This window comes from Micropterus dolomieu, linkage group LG04 (genome assembly GCF_021292245.1).
Source record: "Micropterus dolomieu isolate WLL.071019.BEF.003 ecotype Adirondacks linkage group LG04, ASM2129224v1, whole genome shotgun sequence".
In the NCBI taxonomy this organism is placed as follows: Eukaryota; Metazoa; Chordata; class Actinopteri; order Centrarchiformes; family Centrarchidae; genus Micropterus; species Micropterus dolomieu.
Window position 1 is genome coordinate 9,291,297 of NC_060153.1, and position 15,658 is coordinate 9,306,954.

The following is a 15,658-nucleotide window of genomic DNA, read 5'->3' on the forward strand; positions in this document are numbered from 1 at the left end:
TGTATTACCAACAGTAACCTTGGAAACGGTGGTCCCAGCTCTTTTCAGGTCATTGACCAGCTCCTCCCGTGTAGTTCTGGGCTGATTTCTCACCTTTCTTAGGATCATTGAGACCCCACGAGGTGAGATCTTGCATGGAGCCCCAGTCCGAGGGAGACTGACAGTCATGTTTAGCTTCTTCCATTTTCTAATGATTGCAGTGGACCTTTTTTCACCAAGCTGCTTGGCAATTTCCCCGTAGCCCTTTCCAGCCTTGTGGAGGTGTACAATTTTGTCTCTAGTGTCTTTGGACAGCTCTTTGGTCTTGGCCATGTTAGTAGTTGGATTCTTACTGATTGTATGGGGTGGACAGGTGTCTTTATGCAGCTAACGACCTCTAACAGGTGCATCTAATTTAGGATAATAAATGGAGTGGAGGTGGACATTTTGAAGGCAGACTAACAGGTCTTTGAGAGTCAGAATTCTAGCTGATAGACAGGTGTTCAAATACTTATTTGCAGCTGTATCATACAAATAAATAGTTAAAAAATCATACATTGTGATTTCGGGATTTTATTTTTTTAGATTACATCTCTCACAGTGGACATGCACCTACGATGACAATTTCAGACCCCTCCATGATTTCTAAGTGGGAGAACTTGCAAAATAGCAGGGTGTTCAAATACTTCTTTTCCTCACTGTATATGACAATACCACATACAGTGAGGTTTTTATGGTTGCACCATTATATGTAATTAAATGATAGATGTCAATCAGCAGACAGACAAAGTTAGCAACAAGCTGGTGACCATGGGGAAGCATTTAGCAGCTAAAGAGCCTGATATTTCACTCAGGGGTGGGTGGAGACGAAAAAGGGCTCAAAGCAGAGTGAATATTGTGCTTAAATTTATCACATCAAACTTAAGACCATCTTGCGATAGGATCACAGCAGCCGTGACACCAGCCAACATGCTGAAATTGTGACTCATGAGTACTCAGTAGTCGTACATTATATTACAGTACATCAGCCGCGACAGCGTAGCTTGTGAGTCGTTTTTGTGTGTCGTTATGGCAAAATGTGGTCCTGGAGACAAACAAGTGGTTTTGGGTACTTTGCCCGGTGTTTATACGTCGGTCATCTGTGGACAGATTTTGTCAACGCAATTGCGTCACAACCGTGCAAAATGCAGTCACAACTTTACAGATGTGTAGTTGAGATTAGTGATGTGCGGATCGATCCTAAAGTATCGATATGTCTGATACCAACGTTTCCTGCTCTGGGATCGATACTCATATAAAAGGATCGATATCTAAACTCAGTCATTTTGAGAGAGTGTGTGTTTTATCATAAGTATCTTACTGTCACCAGGATGGTTTATTTATACTCTGTTGATAGGAACTACTTTTCCTTCCGCCTGTCAAAGTCATGCTTGCGCTAGGGCTCTGTGATGGAGCTTCTTTGAAGTGAGTCGCTGCAGCCTTATACATTTCCCGCGACTGAATACTGACACTGGCTGACTGTGAAAACAGTCACGTCTGGCTGTATTTTAGCTGTGAAGGTAATAATGACGCTGTGTGTGATGTGTATGCAAAGACAGTGAAATACTTTGGCAACACCGCAAACATCGCTAAACATCTGCGATTAAGTCTGTCACAATAACAGGATGATGTTACGAAGCGGAAGTTCTGAGCAGGATATTTTTATTATAATTAAAGAATATGACAGTAGTTTGATGTCTTCTCATTATGCAGCTATTATTTTGAATTGGTAAAGCTAGAGACTCCTCCTTTTTCTCATAAATACAGAAACGGGAGAGGGAGGTCACTTAAACTAGAAATAAAATATGTAAAAAGTATTGGTATCGGTAATACCAGCCTGGGTATTACTTGGTATTGGATCGTATAGGAATTAAGTGGTATCGCACATCACTAGTTGAGATCAAAATGAAGGCTGAGTTCGAAGATGGGTGTCATCCGACCCATGTGTACTGAGTACTCTTGTAATAATGTAGTAATGGCTATTTAGTACCCATGGGTCGGAAACATTAACAGGTTGACAGGCGCGCATGCACACACACACACACACACAAACACACACACACACACGCTAATTTGACACTGCACATCAACTGTCCCTATTGTTATATCTTGGCTGGAGAATTGTTTTTCTCAAGGCACGATTATAGTCAGGTTTTGTTTTTCTCATCTCAATTAGAAATCAGCAAAGTCAACTGAAAATCCTTTCAAAAAGGTTCATATTTATCCATGTTTGGATTAAGCTATTTCATGCCACCTTAAAGCCATCGGAAAGAAACCCCCAAAATAAACATCCCAATTAGATACAATGTGTGGAAAAACATAGTCTCTGGTGTATTGGAAAGCATTCCTTCAATGTTCCATTGAGTTATTTTAAATAAGGTTAAATTGCTTATTTCTTCCAGTCCCCCTTTATCCCTTCAGCTTCTTTCTGGAAAACATCAAATGTATAATAATGATCTGAGCTGCTGAATGTCCTTGAATGTCAACGTATGTCAGACGCACTGTAGCTGACAGACATGTTGTCCCCATCACTCTAATGGGGATTCTTCAAGCACAAAGTTTGCTTATCATAGAAACAAAAAAGATCTAGTTATAATGGCACTGAGGCGAGAACGCACAAGATGTTATCAGTGATAGCACAAACCAAACAATGCTCTAATGAGCAACAACTGACATCAAATGTTCTTATGGCAGGCACACACAACCGCTTCTATAACTAGATATAAAGAGGATAACAACATCAAGGTCTTTTTAAGGACAAAAAAACATTTGCGATGGAAGTCTTTGCTGGGAACCAAACTCAACATACCTCCCCTCTTCTTCTCTTTTTCCAGCAGCTGTTTCTTTAGTTCCTCGATGTCATTCTTCAATTTGGCATTCTCCACCATCAGTTTCTTCTCTTCTCTGACACTGGCCTGGATGACTGCAGCAATGCAAATTCTTGTTACCTCTCCCCACTGGAAGGAAATTTCACTTTCCCACATGACATTTTAAGAACCACTTCTGAACTAGTACAAATGTACTATCGACTAATGTTGACTAGTTTAATCTATATTGTCTTAAAAAATAATTAAATTGCAGGGGAAAAAAACTTGCTGGTTTTGGAATAATTCATATGTCTCGCATTGTGCAGGTGATTATAGAGATACAAAGAAGAGATATATCATTTCCACAAGTGCAGAAGAAACTTCTGCTCACTTAATACATTGTTATAAAATATCATTTAGTATCTGGGATTTATTTGGTCCTTTTTTATGAGCCAAACCTAAAGATACCATGGGAAATTATCTTCAGAATGACTTGTAAATACAAGCACACTTTCCCATAACTGAGGCCTCTGGTTTCATTGAACTGATAGTAGTCCTAACGGGATTTCACTTTTAAAATTATGAGACTGTAAATCATGTATGTAAGCAGCTCTTCAGCCAGTAATGATGTCATTCCTACGACCAACATATAATAATATTTCATTTGAAATGCAACCTATCAAGACAACTTTAGAACATTTATGATTCATAAAACATGTACAATAAATCAAAATATACCTTTTGTAAGGCTGTAATATAATGAATTGGCCAGTAATCAGCTGACAAATTTTTCTCTGCATATGCATTTCAGTGTCTGGGTGTGCCTCTTACTGGCTTTCTCCTTCAGCAGCTGGACTTGTTGTTTCAGGTACTCGATGATCTGGTCGGCCTCGGCCGCTCGCTGCTCCAGCCTCATCAAAGGATTGTGACTTGACATCTTGAACAAGGAGCGAGCTAAAAACCTAACACACACAAAAAAGACAGAGCAGTCTCAAAAAAACTGCAAAATGTTAGGTCACCAGGCTGTAAACATATTGAACTCATTATATTCGAACATCATGAAATACAAATCCTGAAATATCTATTCTTGGTTTTGTAGATGGAATATCTTCCCTTTTGTTTTAATGTGGGAAAACATTCATGCATCAAGATTGCATGTACAGTGAATACTTATAAAATTACCCTATTCCATGCGTTATCAAATTTATTTTAAGTGACAATAGCAAGGAAACAAGAGATTATATTCTAAAGCTATGCTGAACTTCGACAAAGATTCATGTTTGGAGTTACAAGGGCTGCATTCCTGTACAATGCCACCACAAACTATAGCCTCTAAAATGACCCCAGAGTTAAGTCAACTCCTCTTTCACAGTCTCACCAAAAACTTTACATTTCCACAAAGGTGGTATGTAGGTCTGCCTGACATTGTAGAGGGGATTCTGATTTTTTGTCTACCATAATATATACTGTAGTGGCAGAGTTTAAACTGTTAAATTAGTAAACACTGCATGTTCCTAAATCAAAATGTACTCACTGTGGATGCTATATTTCAAAACGGCTGACAGGACAACCATAATCTGACATTTTTGCCATAATGCGCAGCCCAGAAAATATAAACCACGTGCTAATGGGATTTTCATGACAGATATATTTTGGCCAGCTGCCCAAAGTGACAAAATCTGATCTCCATCCACAAGGCACATTGAGAGATAATCACAAGAACATGTGTTGATTTTCATAAACATGAGAGAATCAATAAGCAAAGCTTAATTCCAAACACATTTAATTTGGAAGCAACATTTCAGTGTATAAAAACATCTTAATAGCCTTGACAAGTTCCAAGTCAACGTGGGCAAGCCAAATCCTTGGATGAATTCCTATCTGTCTTTCATAGCACCCACTGGTAAGAAATAAGAAGTGACATTTAGATATCCTTTAAACCATACTTAGCATCAAAATTGCATGCATTCAGTTTGAAGTTCAAAAGGCAGCCACTCTTGAGCCACTCAACCAAAATACAAGTGGACACACCAGTTTGGGTTTGGGGTAATGTTCATATATCATGTTGAGCTCTGCAAATTACTTCTTGAAGAAAGAGGAAAAGAAGGATTTTTACAAGGCTGGGGCATGGGGAAGAAAACTTCTTACACATATTACAGGGAGGCGCTGGAAAACAACAGCTGGCCCAAGATGAAAACAAAATGTTGGGGGATGAGGAAATTAGAAACACAAAAGAGCTGGAGTTGATAAAATCAAGGATCAAAGCATTGTTTTTGGAGAAACTGAATTGATTTAAACAGGACCAGTGGTAGAATAATAACAATAGCCACAAAAAGGCTGATCTCATTTGGATAACCTCTGAAAATGGGTCCTGGGGCAGAGGAATGGTCTGCAGCATTAAGACATGAAGACATTTTAGCTTTGGATTTCAGATGGTAATAGCCAAATGTGTTAACAATGTTAAGAGGACGTGGGCTTTCAACATCCTTCAGGTTGTCTAATTTATCTGTCTTCACTGTATGGAAATCAACATATCTTTGATTCATTTCCTGATTGCCAACTGTATAAATTTAGCAGGTGTGCTATACATGGGACAGCTGGTGCTCAACCGGGGAAGGCATCCAACTACATCCACGGTTATCAACCTCTTAAAAATAGGCATGACTGGTTTGCTTAGTCATACAGTTCTCAATAGTCCATGCAAAATAAAATAAAATATCAAAGATAATACTGCAGAGCTATGTATGCCACACTTATGTAAATTTATTTCTGTAAATTTAACCAGCTTTTCCTGGTATGGCGGTGGTGTGTGAGCAGCCGCACCACAATACAAGTGTTCCCTCTTTTCATGCTGCATTCCCACAGGAGAAATATACTTTAGGACGATACGTTCCCACCTGTCTGCCAACCAGACCATTATAAACGGAAAGAGAGTGCAGTATGCCGGCACTACCTGAAGGCATTAGAAGGACCTACATGTTTAAATTTAAAAGAAACCATGTTGTGTGTGCAGCCTTCAGCACCAGATATAGTCACTGATTTTCTTTCTTTGCATTGCTGAGAATAAATGACCTGAGGTACAGATGACAACAATATAAGCTCCAAAACACCAATTTCTGTCTGTGTCTGCACAGAAAAGAGAAAACAGCTGGTAAATAGTGAGACTCATGATTATGGCTGCATTTATCACTTGTCTTTATCTGTTAATGTATCAGTTCTTTTTTAAAACCCTCATTAAATGTTCAGTGTATTATGACGTCAAGTGCTGATCTCTTGTGCCAAAGGTGATTTGAGAGATCCTAATTCCATATTTTATTTATTTGTTTAGATGAACAGACAGTGGTGGAAAAAGTACTAAATTTAAAAGTACAGATACCACACTAAAATGTTTGAATACAGCACTGTCAGTTAAAGGTAATCACAATAAGGAAAACTAAGTTGCAAGAGGACAAGTGGATCAGGCAGAAATCGCACCACAAATTCACACAATTTAACTTCACAGCACGTCCGATAAAGTGCAGCTCACAGTCCCAAACAGAGCAAGGTTGTGCTTCAGTGTTTAGATGTTTATATTGTAAAACTATACCAGCTACTTAACACTTGGTCACAAACTGTCTGTGACTCAGTGCGTGAGAGTGACTTGATAACTATCAGGGCATATACAGGTGTGGCATAAGCTGGGTGAAGTTGGCTGCATGCTTTTCTTTACTTTTTCTTTCTTTGTTAAAATCAAACAAGTGCAGTCTTGTGCACAATGTATCGGAGTGAAAAGTCCTGATTTGGAGAATTTGGAAGATTCAACAACTTGAAATAAATCAAGTAATGTGCAAATCCGGGAAAATGTCTACTTCTAACTGTTACGGAAACATTTTACAATTCTGCAGATAGTGCAGACCAGATGTATTTATAATGCCCATATATAATGACTTAAACATTATTTTCTCCTCATGTGAGGATTTGCTTGGTTTGCTCTGTTTTTTGGTTTAGGAGGCTGGCAACACAAAAATAAACATATAAATATTATGCGACACACTCGGCAGATTAATCGACAGATATTTAACAAATGATGGAATTATTTACATCACAGTAACGTTAATCAAACAGCAATACTATATATTATTGGGATATTAAAATCACACAAGTAACATGTGTAACGTTACTGAAAATTAGTTTCCAGTTAAATCGGTAAGCTATCGGCTCAGCTGAAACGAAACTGCCATCTTCAACGACACTGGGTTGATTAACTGTCATGTAACTTAGTTAGCACTGGTGAGTTACTAGCTACACTGTTTGTTAGATGTTATTGACGACCTACTGTTAGTCAAAGTACTGAAAAAAAACGCTAACATTAGAGGCTTTTAAAACTTACATGAAAACACAACACGTTTCAGAGAGCGCTGGAGGGGGGCTTGACAGCTGCTAGTCCTGCTAACGTTAGCTAGATCGGCTAGCCGCAGAGAGGTTGACTCAGGCCCCCACCACTAGATCTCTGCACCATGCGCACATGAAGCAGCCTTTAGATTCTGCTGACCATATGTTCTATAGATCTGATACCGGCGCGGAGGCAACGGATATTGCCTGTGTGTAAATACTTCATTGAGAAATTAACTCATCCAAAACTAAAACAAATCAACTCAAGAACGACTTTATTAAGGATCTGAAATGATTTAGTTTGAATTTCTTTCTTTCTTATAAAGTATTCGTCCTCGGCGCACTACTTTGGCGCACAAAAATGACGTCGATGGTCACGTTCACTCAGCTGTTCCGTCACATCGCACAGGCAGGAAAGGAATTCATTTAAAATATATTTTATCAATCATTTCAAGTTCATTCTGTCGACATGAGAATACAGCTTTTCCATTAAGCGTGAGTGGACACATTTCTATGTAACTCATGTATAATGCACATTACATCGCTGGTTTCCTTCCCGGGCCAGTAAGGCAGTTATTTTCATAACTTAGCTAACGTTACATACACACCGTGGCTGCACATCACTGTGCACGTTGTGTCGTTGTTTGGTTTCTGAAGTTAATGTACAATTGTATGGTGTAAATACATCGCGCTTACAAAGACAGCGTTAAACTGTCACTTGCTCTAATGATGGTCTTTGCTTCAGCCTGCGTTAACATACATGTTTTTCACCCCACAGGATAACACTTCAGGGCATACATGAGAAATTGGCGGTTAATACACCATACCATGCTGATAAGAATGTTCCTCTCATTCATAGATGTATATTACCATGTGTTAATGCATTTACACCGTTATCATTACTAACACAGCCCGTAGCAAGATGAGGCCCCTTAAAGACGCCCAGCTGGGGGCCTTCACCTTCTTTGCCTCAGCTCTGCCTCATGATGTCTGTGGGAGCAATGGCCTTCCCCTTACCCCCAACTCTATCAAAATCCTGGGACGTTTCCAGATCCTCAAGACCATCACTCACCCCAGACTGTGCCAATATGTGGACATTTCCAGAGGGAAACACGGTAGGAATTTATGTCTTGCCCTTTGTAAGGGGTCTGGTCATATTGCATATCCTGTCCTTCCATCTGTTAACATTTAATTTTCACATAGTGATATTTTGTCCTTGATGTCTACACTCACTGAACTTTATTAATTCCTGGACATTTATTAACTTTCTAAGCTGGTGACAGTAGTCTTGTTTGATCCTGTTGTTCTGTGTGGAATGAATGCATGTTTGCTGTGATTTATATATGAGTCTGTTAATATATTGTATAACGCTTTGTAGTTACAAGTCTTGAACACAATAACATTGTATAGCAGTGCATTCTATTGTAGTCCCAACAAGATTTTTTAAAGATCTTAATAAAAAAATGCATCAATACATCATCAATCAATATATGCTTACTCAGAATAAATATGTATCAATAAATGTTTGCTAACTCAATTGCATATCACTATTTCGGTTTCTTCTTCTTGCTCTATAGAACGACTGATTGTTGTTGCTGAACACTATGAAAGCAGTTTAAATGATTTCCAAAAACAGGGGAAAACAGCCAGGTGAGATTATCATCAAAATCCTCCTAATCATTAATCATCCTAACTACTCAGAAATGATTACAGAATATGTGATGAACCCAATTTTGTTTTCTCCCTTCACTTTCACTGTTGCGCAATTTTTATTAAACATTTTACTGTTGATAAATTATATTGTATATGATGGGCAGAGGAATAATATGCATTAACCTTGCCATCTACTGGCTGAAGTTAGGTTTGCATAATAAGTACAGTGTATTGGAATTTCTAATAATAATAATAATAATAATAATAGTGTTGGAAATGTAAATACATTCTTTTATGTGACCCAATCACTGCTTGAGCCTCAAAAAGGTTTGACACACGTGTGTGTGTGTGTGTGTGTGTGTGTGTGTGTGTGTGTGTGTTAGCCCAGAGAAGGTGCTGCAGATTGCGTATGAGATCCTTGAAGGTCTGGAGTTTATGAACAAACACGGTATGGTGCACAGAGCCCTCAACGCACACAATGTGCTCATGGACTGCAAGGTAAAATTGTTTTCTGTAATGTCTATCTTACACTAACTAAAAGTCTGTCAACATAACAGTAATTTGAATCATTGCTTAAATGCAACATTGTCACCATAAGATATATTATTTCTCTACAGGGGAATGTCAAGCTGGCAAAGTTTGGCCTTTATCACATGGCTGATCATGGGGCCGATGTAGATTTTCCCATTGGGTACGTCTTTTTCTCCTCATTCACCACAGAGAAGGGTCCATTAGTGCTTCTCTGGAACTCTTCAACTGGTGGGACTTAGCTGTGTGAGCTGTCTGTTGAGGGTCAAAGGTTCACTTGTATCTGTTTGCTGTTAGTCAAACCATACAAAAGACACTTGACCATAATATTGATGCTTAATAGCCCAACCCTTTTCATAGAATCCAGGTTTTGAGGCATCAAAATAGCTTCCTGGTTCAGAAACTGTAACAGATTGTTGGACTTTTATCCTAATCCAAAGACCTTCCAAGTATCTTTGTGTAATATCCTTTTGCAGAATGAAAAGAGGAATGATGGCACATGCCCATGACTTTCAATAAAACATCTGGATGGAAAATGTAATGAATTTAACTGTCAAAGATTTATGCAGGTTCTTCATAGGAGCAACTGCTTATATAAATGTAGTTGTTTGGAGAACATCATGTATTTATTTTTCCTATTAGACATACTATGAAAGGGATTAAGTATAACATAACTTCATCAACACTTACTAATGAATGAAAACCTATGATGGGATGTTTCTGCACAGAGCTGTTAAAGCAGCTCAGTTAAATGATCTGGAGAGTACCCTGTGTCTGCAACAAATGTTATTTAGAGGCTGACAAATTAATGTGCTTATCTGCTCTGGGATCATTACCTCAGGTACCCATCATACCTGGCTCCAGAGGTGATCGCTCAGGGCTCCTTCCACCCCAGTGACTCTTCCCATGACGAAGCTCCTCTGCCCTCAGGACCCAAGACTGATGTCTGGTCGCTTGGGATTTTGCTCTTTGAATTGTGTGCTGTAAGAATCCTTCAAAATCCTCTTCATACATAATAAGACATTCAAACAAAACTTTTTGATGCTGTATGGACTTTACCTTAATTTAGGCTGTATGGATCATTTTCCCCTTAACTCCAAATGCTGTGAATCTATTACAGGGCAGGCGACTGCTGCAGAATATTGAAATAAGTGAGAGATTAAAATTCATTTTAACCTTGGGTAAGTGAAAAGGACGTAATTATTGTAAGTACTGAGCAATATGCTTTTAAACTGAATTAGGCTTACGCTGTGATATTGTTCGTCTTTCTCAGGTTGCATGGATGACATTGTGACTGTTCTTGCTGAGGAACATGGTTGCCTGGACACCATTAAGGTAGATTCAAAGTCATTGACTGTCCTGATCCTAGTCAATAAGATAACTGATAGACATTTTTAATGGTGTTTTTTAAGGAAATAGAAATTAGCCATTTGTGGAAAATTAGTTCACATTATTGATATAAAAACAACACATTTGGCCTAATAAAGCCTGAGGGCTTTGTCTTGTTTTGAAAAATTTCAGTATTTGTACATATAATGCAATACCTGAGTTTAGGTAGTGATACCAGGTCCTACTTTTTAGGATTTGTTTTCAATAGAATACGTAAACAAGCCTAATATGATGATACTTGACAGTTTTCTATAATCAATGCTAGAAGTCTGTACTCAAATGTGTTGGTTTGATACCCAACCCTGCAAAAAATAAATTTTGTAGGTGTTTCTAAGCTTACCCAGCCCGAGAAATGTCTCTTAATACAAATGTAATATTGTCCAGTAAATTAGAAAATTAGCAATTATATCTAATCCCACTAGTAGTTTTTGTATAAGCACCTCCTAATCTTAAAGTTTTGGAAGTTTAAATGGGACAGGTCTGCATTATGTGTACTGCAGCTAATGTTGTCATTTTTTACAGGAGCTGCCGGAAAATGTTCTGGAGTTATTACGGAAATGCTTGACCTTTCTTCCATCCAAAAGGTAAATAAAGCCACTGTTTATTCACGTCATCTTATGTTGGAGGACATTGGCCATTTAGTTTCCAAAACACTTTGGTCACGCAGGTTATGAATTCTTTCTGAGTGTTCGTCACAGAGGATTCAAGTGAAATGATCCCAAAATAAACTTGCAAGTTACTGCCTGCGATGATTTTATCACTTTATATAAGTAAATGTTTAATGTAATAAATTCTTACAACAACAATTACAATTAAAGTGGGTATTTTGCTGTTATGACCATTATGTCTTTGTATGTTTCTTCCAGGCCGACCCCAGCAGAGCTTCTGGGAGACCCTGTGTTTAATGGCATCTCCTGCCTCTATACGCCCTTCCAGAAGCCAGTTAGCCTGTTCTCTTCTTCCCTGCGCTGTGCACATCTGGATCTCCCAGAAGACATCAGTGACCTTTGCAAAGGTCTGCCCCAGCTACACTCAAGTTTTTACGCAGCTTTACACTTGCACTTACACACCAATCATCTTTGGCGTGACTAAAAATGTCAGAAATACAATATCTTAAAGCCTAATTGATTATCTGGAAGTAGCTTTCATTAAGCATGTGGGGATCAATATTGATAAGTAGTATCATATAGATCGAACTATTAAATGTTATGAAGAGAGTCAAAACATCTAATTGGTCAGTCCTGTGAGTGTGTTCTTTGATATTTAAGAAGTTTTAAATTTAATCTGAAATAATATTTTATCTAATCATCTATTTCATATTCTTGAATGTATCAATTTATTCCACAAAAAAGACAACTGGACTAAAAACAGTTGCATTAAATGTCAATAACAGTCAGTTCCTTACTGCAGCCTAATTTGTATTCTTGTACATTTGCTCCTACAAGTTATTTTCAGAAATTGCACATAATTTAATATCTTCATTCTAAATTCTGTGAAACATTGAAGCCCACCTGAAAATAAACAGGACTAAATACAAAAGGTGACTGTGAAAGACACATGGAGTTCTTCTTTATGGATAGTGATAAATGTTTTCAGTTAAACAAGGTCTTTGCTCCTCTGTTTAACACACCGTCCTGTGTTTAATTCCAAAAACTTGTTCAGTAACCCCACAAAGACTTCCAAATTGAACACCATGGTGAAAGCACAAAGTAGAGTTTTTTTTAGATTTAATGTGTTTGTTTGTACTGTTGTATGGCTGCTGAAGTTGCATATGGAAATTTTATATATGGCATTTCCTTGAAGTTGTATCCAAACCAATTCCATTGCCACATGAGTCTTGATGTCAGGAGAGAATTTTAAACTTGCTAATAAAGCAGCCATTCGAGTGTGTGTGCTGCAGAGCCACTTGTGCCTATGGGAAAGTATTTACGTGTGTGTGTGTGTGTGTGTGTGTGTGTGTTGTTAGATGATGATGAAGACTACTTGTCGGAGCGGGCCATAGATGAGGTGTACCATCTGTGGTGTCTGGCGGGGGGAGACCTGGAGAAGGAGCTGACCAACAAAGAGATCATACAGTCGAAACCTCCCATCTGCACACTGCCCAAGTACATTACACACTTGCACATACACTCATTTGCTTGTTTTAGGAGATATTCAGACTTTGTAAAAAGCCTCCCCCTCTCTCTCTGTTTTTTGTTTTTCAGTTTTGTCCTGGATGATGGGGAGTCATTCGGCCAGGGAAGGGATCGGAGTTTCTTGCTTGACGACACTACAGTGACGCTGTCTCTGTGCCAACTCAGAAATGTAACAAACTTGTCAGCAGACATGCACAGTATTGTGTAAATCAATGTACTGTACGTAGGGTTGGGGCTTGTGAGTACTTTTCAAATACTGTATTAAAACTAATTAGCAAATCTAAATGCTGTCCATGCCCCTTGTTGAGCTCTTTTACCATTTCTTACAAACAAAGGGTAGAAAACATTTCAATAACATGGCTCTCATTAACCTTTTTGTAATTTGTATTGTTGCTTGTTCATCACGCTAGTTGACAGAACGGTGCCATGAACAATGCATCACTGTATTATTTAATTTTGTTAAATGTGCCCTTTCTTTTGAACACTGTTTATCCTCGATGGTGACAAACACACTTGGGTTTCAAAATGCACCTTTTGAAAAGAATTTCATATCAACTGTGAATCTATTTATGTTTTTAATCTTCTCTCTTCCTTCCTTCAGAGACTGAAGGATGTAGCTGGAGAATCCTATTACCCTCTGCTGGAAGACGAGTAAGCAATCTCCATTCTGAACTTCGTCTTCTCCTCCCCTGTCACTATTTCTCACATCAGCCCATCATTTATTTTGATGGGGGTAAAGTCATATTCCCTTCACTTCTTCCTCCTTCAGACAGTCAAGTCTGCCCCAGTCCAACAGCAGCAATGAGCTGTCGGCCACCGTCACACTGCCGCTCATCATCCGCGAGAGAGACACAGAGTACCAACTCATCCGCATCATCCTCTTTGACAGGCTGCTCAAGGTCTCGGCTCCATACAAATTCATACGCGCACACTTTAAGCCGCACACACACAGGGACGCACACAGAACACTCACATAGGATGCTACGCACGAGCAATTAGACAGTGCTGAAATAGAGCCTGGAGATTTTTTCCTCAATTATTAAGACACAGTATTTAAAAAAATGATCACTTTAACGCATGATTGTTAAGTTGAAGTTGGGTAATATATTCTCTGTTGAATGTTTTGTCTTCAGGCCTATCCTTACAAGAAGAACCTTGTGTGGAAAGAGGCCAGAGTGGATATTCCCCCTCTTGTTCGTGGCCTGGTGTGGGCAGGCCTGCTGGGCATTGAGGTACAAAAGAAATTGTAGTTCTGTGTTGGCAAAGGGTGCAGTTTTGATATTGTTTTGTGCGGACACTTAGCTTTCTTTTCCTTTCCACAGGGAGACATTCAGGCCAAATATGAGAGCATAGACAAGGATACCCCCATACCAACTGACAGACAGGTAACTTTAAAGGTTCGATGTGTAAGAAATTAAGAGATTTATAATATTTAATATTTAAAATATTTAAAAAATTAACTGACATTATCAACAGAATGTAACAGTTCTGATGTTATGTCAAAGATGTCTATGTATTCTGTTGCAGAGATATATTCTGAAGTTAGCATGCTAACCATCTAGCCCCGGCCTGTCCTATCTTGTAATTCCACTTTCTACCTCAAGAAGTGACAGTCCAATAGTATAACTGCTGTCTGTAGCCGTTTTCACTAGGAAGTTGCTGATCCCAGTTCTTTTGCCAGCTCCCCCAGGCTCTGGTTCTGGTACCCCGTCCAGTTTCAATCAGCTAATAGGACTGCTAAGTTAGCTGCACAGCCACCTGAGCTAACGGTGTTTAGCAGCAGTGGTTGAGTCACTTAACACTTTTAAGGTGCAGTAAGGCTTCGTTCCCTTTTTGGGTGCGTTTTTGTGCGTGTGAACAGATTGAGGTGGACATCCCACGCTGTCACCAGTACGACGAGCTGCTGTCCTCTCCTCAGGGCCACATCAAGTTCAGGCGTGTGTTGAAAGCCTGGGTCGTCTCCCACCCTGACCTGGTCTACTGGCAGGGTCAGTCGTTCCCCTGTCAATTTCTTTTACTGTCTCCTTTTCCGTATTTGTTCTTTTTCTGTTTGTTAGTCTTTCTCTCCTTCATTTGCACCACTCCTTATTGTGCTATACATAACTGGACACTAGATGGCGCTCATGTCCCATCTTGTAAACTCCTTACCCTCGGTTTTAACTATGTCACCCTTAACAGCACATTTGTATGATGAACTGTTTTGATTTTCTTTTCATTATTTCAGGTTTGGATTCACTTTGTGCCCCATTCCTCTACTTGAATTTCAATAATGAAGGCAAGAATTTCAATTATAACTTCTTAAATAAATAACTGCTATCACTGCTGAGTGTTTATGCCTACCTTCCATTTTTTCTTTTTGCCTACTTTTCACACTGATGTCATACTCTTCACAGCCCTGGCGTACGCCTGCATGTCTGCCTTCATCCCCAAATACTTGTACAACTTTTTCCTAAAGGACAATTCTCATGTCATTCAAGGTGAGATATACTAGAATAACCATTCGTTGTGTGTGGAGATGTTATACTACTCTGCTGTGTTTTACACAATAGTATATTAACTAGTTTCTCCAGATTGTAATATAAGTTACACACTTGATTTTTCTGTATAAATTGTTTCCACTTCAGCCACTGGGTGTTTTGAGCCAGTGTCATCAACTGCCACTGCATGTTAAGTACTGCAAGTTAAGTAATAAGTATTAAACATGGTCAGCGCGTTCAGCTAAGTTAAAAAACAAATTATCATCGGCTGGCACAGAGC

The 15,658-nt window shown here is 38.9% G+C and overlaps 2 protein-coding genes across 3 annotated transcripts in view; one reads left to right on the forward strand and one right to left on the reverse strand.

Annotated features, from left to right (window-relative positions):
• aimp1a (aminoacyl tRNA synthetase complex interacting multifunctional protein 1a) overlaps positions 1-7,355 on the reverse strand; it is a 15,240-nt gene extending 7,885 nt beyond the window's left edge. Inside the window, exons 1-3 of the mRNA XM_046046609.1 lie at positions 7,195-7,355; positions 3,657-3,787; positions 2,828-2,941 (exon numbers count right to left, since the gene is read on the reverse strand). Of these exons, the coding sequence (XP_045902565.1) occupies positions 2,828-2,941; positions 3,657-3,787; positions 7,195-7,196 (247 nt within the window). The 5' untranslated portion in view covers positions 7,197-7,355. The remainder of the gene's footprint in view (positions 1-2,827; positions 2,942-3,656; positions 3,788-7,194) is intronic.
• Positions 7,072-15,658, forward strand: part of tbck (TBC1 domain containing kinase) — a 50,993-nt gene continuing 42,406 nt past the window's right edge. The window contains exons 1-19 of one of the 2 annotated variants that reach the window (XM_046046608.1): positions 7,072-7,094; positions 8,108-8,311; positions 8,774-8,846; positions 9,233-9,347; positions 9,467-9,540; positions 10,219-10,360; positions 10,498-10,558; positions 10,651-10,712; positions 11,289-11,350; positions 11,633-11,781; positions 12,733-12,871; positions 12,971-13,070; positions 13,503-13,552; positions 13,671-13,800; positions 14,035-14,133; positions 14,224-14,286; positions 14,763-14,889; positions 15,126-15,176; positions 15,295-15,378. In XM_046046608.1, coding sequence (XP_045902564.1) covers positions 8,119-8,311; positions 8,774-8,846; positions 9,233-9,347; positions 9,467-9,540; positions 10,219-10,360; positions 10,498-10,558; positions 10,651-10,712; positions 11,289-11,350; positions 11,633-11,781; positions 12,733-12,871; positions 12,971-13,070; positions 13,503-13,552; positions 13,671-13,800; positions 14,035-14,133; positions 14,224-14,286; positions 14,763-14,889; positions 15,126-15,176; positions 15,295-15,378 — 1,774 coding nt within the window. In that variant the 5' untranslated portion in view covers positions 7,072-7,094; positions 8,108-8,118. Of the gene's footprint in view, positions 7,095-7,533; positions 7,692-8,107; positions 8,312-8,773; positions 8,847-9,232; positions 9,348-9,466; positions 9,541-10,218; positions 10,361-10,497; positions 10,559-10,650; positions 10,713-11,288; positions 11,351-11,632; positions 11,782-12,732; positions 12,872-12,970; positions 13,071-13,502; positions 13,553-13,670; positions 13,801-14,034; positions 14,134-14,223; positions 14,287-14,762; positions 14,890-15,125; positions 15,177-15,294; positions 15,379-15,658 lie in introns of those variants that run through there. The other variant, XM_046046607.1, reaches the window with a different exon arrangement.